Source organism: Passer montanus, unplaced genomic scaffold (assembly GCF_014805655.1).
Source record: "Passer montanus isolate IOZ18808 unplaced genomic scaffold, ASM1480565v1 scaffold10, whole genome shotgun sequence".
Classification (NCBI taxonomy): Eukaryota; Metazoa; Chordata; class Aves; order Passeriformes; family Passeridae; genus Passer; species Passer montanus.
This window is the reverse complement of record NW_024356505.1, coordinates 25237592-25249728: the sequence shown is the minus strand read 5'-3', so window position 1 is coordinate 25249728 and position 12137 is coordinate 25237592. Positions and strand designations below refer to the sequence as shown.

At 35.4% G+C, this 12137-nt stretch overlaps 1 protein-coding gene across 1 annotated transcript in view; it reads right to left on the bottom strand.

The window, feature by feature from the left end:
* Positions 1-2044: 2044 nt before the first annotated feature.
* Positions 2045-12137, bottom strand: part of MALRD1 (MAM and LDL receptor class A domain containing 1) — a 236134-nt gene continuing 226041 nt past the window's right edge. Inside the window, exons 38-40 of the mRNA XM_039703707.1 lie at positions 4561-4636; positions 2856-2912; positions 2045-2146 (exon numbers count right to left, since the gene is read on the bottom strand). Of these exons, the coding sequence (XP_039559641.1) occupies positions 2045-2146; positions 2856-2912; positions 4561-4636 (235 nt within the window). The remainder of the gene's footprint in view (positions 2147-2855; positions 2913-4560; positions 4637-12137) is intronic.

The window sequence follows — 12137 nt, the reverse complement described above, 5'->3', positions numbered from 1 at the left end:
TGTTCCCTGAGTTCTTCTACAATAATTCTTTATAATCATCTACTTGTATTTGGGACATCAAAATATGAATACCATAAACAGTAAAATAAATGGTTTTCTTTTCATAAGGGAGAATGTGATAAAATTCTTCCATTGTAAATTTTATCCTTTTCATGACTGTAATTTTTTACAGATACACATAGCATGACACAATGAATGCAGATTTAAGAACTTAGCATAACCAGTATTTTAGTGTTTAATGAAATTCTGCAAGTAGTCCATTGCAGAATAAATAGGGAATTTGTGTACATGGGCTTGACCATGTAAGGATGTTCAATGCCTGTTTATAACACGGAGATCAATCATCTCACACAGATTTATCAAAATATCAGAGTTCAGGAGCTGGAGACACTTGGCACTTTCCAGAATCAAATGTGTTCTCTGTGTCTCAACCTAACAAGAGAAAGTTGTTTAATAAAAAAAATTCAATGTTTCAGTCACACTAAACTTGTTTCAGAAAGAAAACAGCAAGTGTGATCACATTTTCTTATTTAAATCCTTAATGAATAACATTTGGTAACTTTCAACTAGATGGCATTAAGGGAAGTGTATGAATGCAGCAGAGAGGCACTTATGAACATATTGCTGGAAAGGTGTGGGCACAATGATGGGCAAACTTCACACCTTGCTGTTCCTACTACCCATGAAACAACATGCTAGTCAGACAAAAAAAAATCTAAATCAAAAAATTGTTCTGTGGCTCCAGGTAGAAAGATATGTAGATGTATAGAGAGATATAGGTTACGATTATTCTGTGAAGAAAAAGTGAAAGAAAAACAAAATACCAAACCCAAACCAAGAAGCCCTGTGTGTCATGGAATGAAGGCAGGTATCAGTATGCTTTTCTGTTTGGAGACTCAAAAGTCTAATAAATGTCAAGCAATTCTGCTTTCCCTGAATAAAGGTATTAACAGAGATACTATCTACAGTGCATATGTCTGTTTTTATGCAATTTGTAGGAGTTTAGTTACTTTCAGACTTGCCAATGGGTTTAAAATTAAGCAGGCTGTAGAAATACAGTAAGGGAGAAAACACAAGCACAGCAGGAACACTTAAGCCTTCAAGCTAAAAATGATGATCATGTAATGCAAGTGGGTATTATGGAAGATGACATTTTGTCAGGTTATTTAAAGTGTAAATATTGTTACAAGCTATGCCTGGTACCAGAGAGGATGACAATTGAAATCACAAGGCACTCCAGAATTCTTCCCTGATATCTTTCTCATGGAGGCATGGGCTGACATAAGTTTCAGCTGTGTGGGAGGCCAACCTATTCAGCAGAAATATGGTTTTCTGAACATGCCAGTTTCCACCCTCTGTCAGCCACTAAGCTAAATTTATCAGGAGCACTGTGGTCAGAACTACAGAACTGTAGAGCTGACGGGAGGGAAATTTGGTCAGATATAACTGTCAAGGTTAATAATAAAAATATTTTTTAGAAATAAGTGTATATACTGGTGTGTCACATAGATAAATCGCATGTTGAGCCAATATCAAATCTATGATTCATGATCACTCTTGATTTAGTTTGATATGTTTCCAATTTTATAAAGACTTTCTTTTGCTTCTGCATCTTGGAACACTAAAAGAGTCAGTTAAAATCCCTTTTTAATGCAAAATTACAGAAATATTTAAGTCATCATTTCTCAAATAATGGACATAAAATAATGATTCCCAAACATAAGGAATCTGGATTGGATTAAATATTTTATTAACATACTGGAATTTGAACTGTATGAATGTAAAATAAATTCATAGTTATAATTATCAATCTTTTTCTTCACCAACAAAAATAACAGAAGACTATATATAATTATGGTTTACTTATATATGGATTCCAGTTTCAATATAAATTTACTTTCTGAATGTAATTGTTTTAATAAGAGTTATCCTCTGATGAGTTATTAATTCATATTGAAAATACTACAGTATGATTACACACTTTCAGATTTTATAACAAATCTTTAGGCAGAGAGTTATGATCACTATTGATCCTGAGTTGTGCTTAAGTTTTCAAGGAGCTGCATAATTTCTCCATGTCTTCTGCTGCTACACCATAGAGAGGATTCGGAAAAGAAGTAGTATTCACATTTACATTAAATGGATACTAAAAGAAAAAAGATAGAATGAAATTTAAAATCCAACTGATTCAATTATTTTAAAAAATGCACATACAAATGTCTATAGATTCATTATAGAAGTAACATGTTAAAGAAAACTATAAAATCTCAAAACATTTTTAGACCTGACTCAGCTGAATAAAGTTAGCATAGATCCACCAAAACAATTACCTAATACATGCCCCTGACCAAGTCATTAAACCTACTTCTGCATCTGTTTCCACTGCTTTTTACCCTTGTCTCTAGAGCCCTTGGTCCATTATACATTTAGTATTATTTTAGGCAATCTGTGTACAGTAGTGTAATTGTAGTGGGTCACTAATTTTGGTACAGGGCATTGTAAATTCCTTTTATTCAAGGCAATGGTTATAACATCCTTGATTGAAAAATGTATGAGAAAATAGATAATAAGGATTTCAGTAAGCCCAAACATTTTCTTGAGCATCTGCCCAGACTGAAACTTACTGATTTAGTGTATGGTGTACCAAGTAGCTATGAAGAGCAACACTACTAGAATTACTATTATGGGGTCCTTGCCAACCAATTCAGCCCCAATTATCTTTCTCAGATTCCTAGAGGTGCTAACAGTATAAGTAGCAGTACACCATTGACTTTAAGTGACATTTTTCCCTTTCCTCTGCAAATGAATTTCCTTTACTAGTCCAACACACATCCTAGAAATATATTATTACATACCTCATGCCATGGAGAAACACTGATTTGAACAGCAGATGAGATGGCATACCTAGGAGACTATAAAAAGAAAAAACTGCTTCAGAATATTTTTAGTGAACTGAAAAGAATATATTCTGCCATGTGGCGCCTGGGTAACACACTCTATGGATCCAAAATTACAAGGCAGTATTATGAGCAAGAGGAGACCTATGCTAAGCCCACATGACTTTAGTGTTCAGGAAGGTTCAGGAGAGCTGTTCTTTATGAAGCTCGGAGACTCCCACAAGGGCATAACTTGTGAGTATGCAGCTGGAGACAAGAGCTTTTGCTCACATTTTGTCGTCTCTTTTGATTGATGATACACCATTCAGATTTAAGTCTCATCAGACTTGGAGAAAACTCATAATGCCTGTTTTCTTTTAAAAAGAAGAATTAGTGTAAACATGTATTTTCCCAGTCTTAGAGAAAATAGAGGAAGTTCTGGTACATGGCTGGACTTCAATCACAATGCCTGGGGCTGTCTTCCATGAAAATGTCTCTCCTGACTCTCTGCTTCTGTTTTTCAACTTGCTATTAAATGAAGCCTGTCAGAAATCTATTTTAACTAAAATAAAAATGTCCTGATGAATTGGACATGATTGTGATGGGAATATTTCCAACTTGGAGCTCTCACAAACTCCAACCTATAAGTGAATTCATTTGATCTAATGTCTCTAAAATCAGGTGTAAGGACCTTTTTACAGAAAGTAAATGGCTTGTCAGAGTTAATCCTATTCAAACCTGCAGTGGAATCTTATATTATTGACTTTCCAAAGGACAAGCTTTATTTTTTATTTCAAATCAAGCCTAGCTCTTTCAATGCTAATAAGGGTAGTATCAAAATGAGAGCAGGAAGGATATTTAAAATATATTTTTGGCTTTTTTTCTTCTTTTTATTACAAGGTTCATTGTCTTTTTTTAAATTATAAACAAAATATCAGAGATACATTAATTTTAATTCTTGTTAAATTTAAGACATGATTTTTATTTATCATTCTAATTTGATAATTAAATCTTGCCTTTAATTCTTTTGCTGCAATATGTTCACGTTTAAATACATAGTTTTATTCAAAAATTTCTTTGTTGCTCTATCAATTTCTTAATTCTGATCAGAAAAGGGTACTAGGGAAATGTGTGGCCAGTTGCTTGTTTAGTGTCAAGGTGAATTTTACAGTGATGGGAATTGTGATGTACGTTTAAGGTACTGGGGAGGACAAAAAACTCTTTTATTAAAGTTAAGTGAGTGTGCAAAGGCAACTTGGTTGCCAAATCATGCATTTTGTGTTTTTATTGTTGTTGATGTGTTTCTTTTGTTGTGTGTTTGTTTGTGGGATGGTTTTTCTTGGTTTTTTGTTTGTTTGTTTATTTTCCAGATACAAAAGGAGACGAGTCCCAGTGAGTTTATTCTTATCTGAGTGTGGGTAAATATTTAATCCAAACCACTTTTTTTCCTCCAAATCATCAGGCCATAGTCATGATAATTATAAACACTGAGATGTTGTCAAAACTGAGCTGATTTCAGCTATTACTATGTTTTGAAAATGCATTGGAACTGATCTGAATATTGAGTAAATTTTTAATTATCACTTATTTTATTAAATAGCATTCTCTCAGGCATTACATTCTTTTAATGGAAAATTACTTGAGGACTACCTCACATTTTTCTAAACATATAGAGACAGCTTACCTTTACTTTCCCAGATGAACTAAGATCTTTGTACAATGGATTGGCAAATGAAGAAATAGCAGTTTCCTGCGCTTTCCTTGGGAAGTCAAAAAAAAACAAAACAAATTACAAAAACCACTATGTCACACAGGTCATCAAAGAACCAAACAGACTAAAGTTCAAAAGACTTGAGTCCAAAAAAATAGGTGGCTAAATATATTTACAACTGAGCTCTACTGAAATGAATGAAATTAAACCAATATTCTGGATAAATAATGTCAAGGTTAAAATAACAAATTTTCATCTGTTGCTTAAAAAAATATATATGCTTCTATATGTGCATAGAACTATTTAGTCATTTATAAAATGCAGATATAGTGATATACATTAAATAAAACTTAAGATTACTTTAAAAGTTGAATTCCTATAATTTCTTTGCATGGGATGAGATCGTGTTCTTCCTGTGTTTTGCTATCACACTGACAATTCAGTGACTAACATGGTCATAGGCTCCAAGTTCAAGAGTAACTTAGCTGTTTAATTGTTATAAGTACTCCTCTTTTCCAATTAATTGGGAAAGAACTTGCATTTTGGGTCAAAATCACCAACATCAGTTTTAAAGCTATACAAGCTTTTTCTACCCATATCTTTTGTTACAAAGGCAGGAATAGATAATCACTTGAGGTATTGAAATGCAAATTTTTCATTAATTAACACAATGCCTTAAATTATAATAGATTATTAGGACAAATTTTGCTATTTATGCTCATCTGGAGGTTTAAAGATATGCTTTCTTGATAGAGGTCTTCCCATGTCCCATTTCTTTCTGGAAGCACTTATGACCTATGCTGTTAATCAAATTTTTCTTCAAAAGAAGAATGGGCATGGAACATGCTGCCTAGATCTGATTTTTTTTTTCCCCTTATAGATAACTAGTTGTTAATATTCCACATTTCTTGAAATTACAGAATCATGGACTCATTTATGTTGGAAGAGAACTCTAAGATCACTGAGTCCAACGTTTGATCACCACCTTGTCATCTGGACTAAGTGCCACGTCCAGCTTCTTCCACCTCCAGGTTTGGTGACTCCACCTCCATTGGCAGTCTGTTCCAATGCTTAACACCCTTTTGGTGAAGAAATTCTTCCTGATGTCCAGTCTGAAGTCCCCCAGCACAGTTTGAGGCCATGTCCTCTTGTCTGGTCCCTTGTTTCTCGGAGAAGGGACTCACCCCCACCTGGCCACAATCTTCTACCTCAGGTAGTTATAGAGAGCAGTAAGGTCTCCCTTGCCCCTTCTTTTCTCTTTTCAAGCAAAACACTTCCTGCTCCCTCAGTTGCTCCTCATAGGATTTAATTTCTAAACTCTTCACCAGCTTTGTTGCTCTGGACTCTCTCCAGCACCTCAATATCTTTGTTATGGTGAGAGGCCCAGAATCATCAGAGCTGTTCCAAGACTACATAAAAAGCAACAGATGTATTAGTTAAAATTACTGAAGAATGAAGCAGAAGCTAGTCTTTGCTTCTGAAGTGATGCATTTAGGTTTTTGGGTTTTATCCACAGTTTTTTATGTCTTGTGAAATAGGAATAGAAATCTGCATGTACAGTATTCTAAGAAAAAAATTTTCCCTAAAGCTTCCCATCAGTCTTGATGATGAAGTAAATTTTGTTGTGTTAAAAAGTGTTTCTGTTCCAAAGCTGCTCCTGCAGGTGGTTGAAGCCGTGTCTCCCTAGAATCTGCTAGACAGGATCTGTGTTAATAGGGTAGGCAGGACAGAGGGAACAAGAGCAGTCAGAGGAGCACAGCCCATTGGGGTGTTGGGAAGGGAAGCTGTTCCTCAGTGGGAGCCACACTGGAAACATACTGAATATTGCAAATAGCTAAAACCAGAATGGCTGCTTGGGAGGAAGACACAAGTAAGGCACAGAAATATTCTACCTTACGAGTTAAATCAGTGCAAGAAACTATATTTGGATTTAAGACTAAACCAGACACGTCTCCCTAAAATTTTTCACAACAAGACTGTCAGAAAGTAATTGTTTCTAATGCCAGTCTCATAATTTATTTTGATTATGTGACACAACAATGGGGAAAGCAGACTATTTGAACCTGTTAATTTTGTCATTTGATGTAATCTTTGCTGTAATAAATCATTATATTCTGATTCATTTAGTTTGCTTAGTGAAGCAATGAAAGATTATTTATATGCTTACTGAGTGTATATTTGCATCACAGTTCTCCTGAATGAGGTCCAGAAAATGTGTACAAAATTTATTTTTTACTCTAATATGAAAGCATGGCTCACAAAATCTAAGGCCAGAAGCAAACTCAGATAAGTTTTTAAGGAGTTTGGCTCTGCTTCAAACTAGTGCCCAAAGGGCCATACTTGCATGCCTTAATTTTGATGCCTCATTTAGACATCACAAACCAAAAAGCATGATATGGAATTAAGCAAATCAGTTCTCCTTAGAGTCAGTTGAGACACTTCCAAAGGGCAACACAGGTCACACAATTCTCACTGTGAACCACCCTCACTGTGCCAGTAGCAAATGTTAAGGACAGGGATTGGTCTGATTCTCTTTCATCACTCCGTTAACCTGAGCAGATTGTGCAAAACACACAGAGCTCATTTGGGCAAGAACATGCTGAGTACTTGGTCTCTCCTGAGGGCAGGAGAGTGCTGAACACAGATCTCCAGCTTCCTCTGCAAGGAGGAGAGCTAACCAGGAGGATACTGTGCCAAACTGTGGGCACCTAACAGAGTGCTGCCCAAGTTCTTCAACAACATGTTTTTGGTTAGTGTTCTTAGTGCTGAAATAGGTCCTGTCTATGTCTCAAGCAATAAAATTGAGTCCAGTAGATTTCAGGTGTCATCCCTGGATGACTCTAGATCTGAATAATGAAAAGCATATGTATCCCTAAGGTCACTGGACCTTAGGGATAATGGGAAATTTGGGATAATGGGAAATTTATGGTCCAAAATATGGGCACTGCTTGAATTAATGCACCAGAAACTTAGGTGGAAAATGAACTTTCTCAATTTCTCTCCTGTTCTTACTAACATTTTTGTCAATATTCAAAAGTCACCTTGAATATACTACCTTATGTAAGTTATGCTACACATACATACATCACATATAATTATATAGATGCATACATATGAATATGTTTGTACAAACTTATATATGGCTACCCCTCTTTGTGCATGCAGCAAGCAATTATTTCTAAGGGATATCAATAGATAGCCTTAAAGTTTCTAAAATATTTTCAAATTACTTAAAAAGCTTTAAAGAATTTTAAGAGAAAATTTAATCACATGTTTACACAAGTGCTGTTATCTATTAATTGGATGAGGTAGTAACTGCAGCAAAAAAAAAGTAAAAAGAAAAAAAGTTAAAAAAAGTAAAAAGAAAGTAAAAAATACTCAAATATGTGTTTAAGGTATTTTAGAGACTGGGTTTTCTAACATAAATAGAAATACCACAATAGGAATGGAGAGAATTAATCATCTTAGGTTGAGGTAACATTAGGCATAGCTTTGCTAAGCTCATCTGCATTCCTTAGTAGCAAAAACTACTGCCTTCTCAGAGGTTTCTCCACTACAATTTCACAAAGACAGGACGAAGTTTTATGCTCCACAAAATACCCACCAGTGTATAAATAGACTGCTGAGTAACATCGTTCTAGTTAATGGAAAATTAAAGTATCTAGATTTCAATTTTTTGGATGCGAGAGCTCATAATTTTTATACTTTTCAATATACCTTTAAAAGAAAAAACAAATCTTTCATACAGAACACAGATTCCTAGGAAATACATACTTGAGAAATGCTTATAATCTGATCCATAACAACAATGATGAAGTCTAGTTGATCAAAGATTTAATTACAATTAAGCTACCAATTAAAATAATCCCTTAAAAGAATCTTTATACGTGTGCTAAAGCTGCAGTTCTTAACAGAAACTAAAACTCAAGATCTTAATTTCGAAAAGTTGTTTAAAATATTTTCAACTAAATTTAGGTTTACTTAAGTAAGTATATACTTTGCACGTCCCATGAAAGAAATAGGAGGCATGATGCAAGGAGAGAAGACTTTCCAAAAGCTGCATCTGAAATAATGTACAGGTCACTTGGATGTTTGATTCAACTGTTAATATGATGTATGGGTTTCCTAAGTCTGTACTTTGTGCCTTTTGAGTCACTTTGGGGAAGTAATTTTTTTTATGAAATCACTCCTTTGCAACGTTCATCTTCATGATTTTGAAGGCTACAGACTACTGAGACTGGCTGTGCCTCAGCATGCTTCCTCATGTTTCTGTGCAGTTGTTCCTATGTGTGATGATCATCAGATGTAACATTTCGGAAAAACTGAAATCTTCTGACTATAACACTCATCCTTCAGAACAGCAATACTCCACAGAAGAATGGATGGATTTGGATAGCAGCATTAGACTAGTACAACAATTCCCAAACAACTTTTATGGCTAATGCTTCCAAATTTTGGTTTACTTTTTCCCATAAAACTGCACATTTTTCTCCCATTATACATGAACTGTATCTGTCTCTGTTCCAGTTCACAAGCTGAAAACGATTCACTAAATGTCATTGTGCTGTCATTCTGTTTATCTCTTTGGGATATAGGAACAGAGGCCCAGCCAGCAATGACCTCTGGCAGCCCCTCAGATCTGTTTGGAGAGCTTCCCTCGGAATACACCACCCGTTCCTTCACACCAGACCTCCAGAAGGGTATGGTCTAATTGCAGAAAGTCTGGCAACAGAAAATTGGAATCATCATAACTGTAAGTAAACCTTAACTATGGAGAAAGAAAAAAGTACTGAGCTTGTTTACCCTGAAGAAGGCAGCCTGTAAGGAGACATGACAACTGCCTTCAAGGGCAGAAAAAGCTTTCTGCAAGGAGGAAGGGAATGATCTGTTATTGTCCATGGTGAATAGGAATGAACTTAAATGATAAACAGACATATCAGCAGTTAGAAAATAACTTTCTAACAGCAAACTTCTTTCTACCCAAGGTACCAATATAGCCTGAGGATGCCATCAAATTCATGTTGCTAGAGGTTTTTAAATGTGAACTCAGGAGTGATACAATTGAGTCTGTGATGTGGCAGGATGAAAAATGGCCTCTGTGGGCCCTTTCTTTCCATGATTTTCTATCATTTTAAAATGCTTTCTCATAACACCTCAGTTTTTCATTCTTTTACTTGTGTGGCAAGATACATTGTTATATGCTTTGGAAAATTTAATGTTCTGTGTTCATTAAGGTGGACAGAACTGATAATAACTGTGGTACATTGGCCTTGCAGTGGATGGCACAGTTCAGAAGCAGGAAAGAAGCAAACTGAAATGATCCAGGGAGTTTGACTGATTTGGGGGCAATAGTAAAAAGGCATAGCTTGGCGGGACAGAAGGTCACTTACTTTTCATACTCTCACATTTCAAATTACAATGAAGCATTAGAAGGCAGCTGCAAAAAAATGGAAACTAAAATGAAGTTTTGCTTCTATTTGGTCAAGGACAAATGTCACTGACAGAGTGGAGCATCTGGCAGCCTTCCCTTCTGGATTAGGGAACATCATCTCTATAGTGCAAACAGGAATGAGAGAAACTCGCAAGCTTCTCTGATTTGGAGTTTCTAACAAAAGTTTCACATATCCCCATCTGGGGACTGGGAAGTATCTGACATATCTGAATGCTGTCATGGTAATGAAGTATGCTGCTGCCAAGCCATGTAAAGCTGCTTTTGTCCATTAGGAAGTAAACTTACATGATGACTTCCAGTAACTCCCACTCAGTAACAGGAGTGTTTAAAGCCTGCAGAACAGAAATTAAATTCTGCAAAGGAGAAGGAGAAAGAAAAGGGGAAGCAGGGCATCCATTCTAGGTTGAAGGGCAGATTAAGGCACTATTATTATTTCCAGAGAAGAAGAAGAGGGACAAATGTGACTTAGGTTCTCACTGTGGTTAGTGAGAAATTTCTAGCTGGAAATCACCTGAGGGGTACTCAGCCTACCTGTGGTTAGTGAGAAATTTCTAGCTGGAAATCACTTGAGGGGTACTCAGCCTACCCTTACTTCCACCTACCTGGTTTTCTGATGAAAAAAAAAAAGAGTTCTATTGGACTCTTAAGCTTCTCCAGATCTTGTACACATTCCTATACTTTTTGCCCTGAGACTTAGACGGACGTACACAACATTTTAAGATGTTGTGGGAGATAACACCTACAACTCCTAATGTGCCTCTGGAGAACCATCTGCCAGTGCCTGCATGGGTGGGTCTATACAGTAAAGCAAGGGGACACTAACAGAAATTACCTAAAAATAGCTAGCAAAATAATTTATTAAAAGGTAGTAAATATGGTCTCAAGCATGTGAAAGCTTCCCTAGAGTGACTCTAGTGCCTAATGGCTTTAAGAAAACAACATGGCTCAGGAGGGCTAAAAGCAGACACAAATGGAAATTAACTGTAGGAAACTATCATTTATGTGCCAGTAAAATCCTCTCATTCATCAAATCCCTTAAAAAATCAGGAGTAAAATCTCATGCCTCTGTGTGGTGCTGTCACATTGTACATTTTACAGACTTATGCAAACACAAGTCACTTCTTATTAAAAAGTGTTATCCTAAAGATCCAAACTTCAGTACGTTAACATTGGCTACATTTTGACTAGTCTCTTCTGATTACTGAGTAAGCAGCTCAGGAATAATTTGCCATAATTTACTACTATATTTCCAGCTGTGATTTTTTGTATACCAAAACATGGTAGGCACTAGGTAGCTGAAGAAGAAGAGCCTGGATGAATTTAGCTTCTCAAATTCAAAATTTCAGGTTCCATTGTTTTCACAATTTCAAACAAACTGCCATTTATCAGCTAGATTATTTTTTAGCTAGATGCCTATAAAAGCATTTTGACTTACATGTTAAGTTGACTGTGATTTAAAACAAGGAAAATAAAAAAATTATTTGTAGTATGGGCAAAATGGTTTGACAATCTCAGTTTCTAATAGACAAAATTTGTAGTCACAAAAATTTCCATTACTATAATAACTTACCTTTCTGGAAGCTTTAATGAAAACAATCAAGACCAGAATAAGCTTTGTTTTGTAAGCTTGTTTAATCCTCTCTTTCACAGCTCTGGTTCTCTGCATATCAGGGCTGTGGTGTATTCTTAGAGCCATACTAAGAAGATCCTCATTCATCCCTCTTTTATACTTAATAGTATCATACTGCTTAGCATCATATTGCAACAGGGTACAAAAAAGACTGCTTTTTTTTGGGTAGCATAATTAATTATAAGAAACAAAAAAATATTCCTTAAATATAGATCTATGGTAAAAGAGATGTGAATGGTAGTGCAGTAATCTTTGAGTAGATATTTATGAAAGAAAAACATAGAGGTAGTGTTGAGTGAGAGCACAGAAGAAGTAGTCTAAGAGACAACAATATTTTTAAAATTAAAACATTAACAAACATGTTTTGAGAAATTAAACTCTTTTTTTCAAAGATAACTATTGAAATCACAAAAAGAAAAATGCAGCAGCTCTTACAATACAAGTAATCTTGCACTTCTGAAGTGCTTT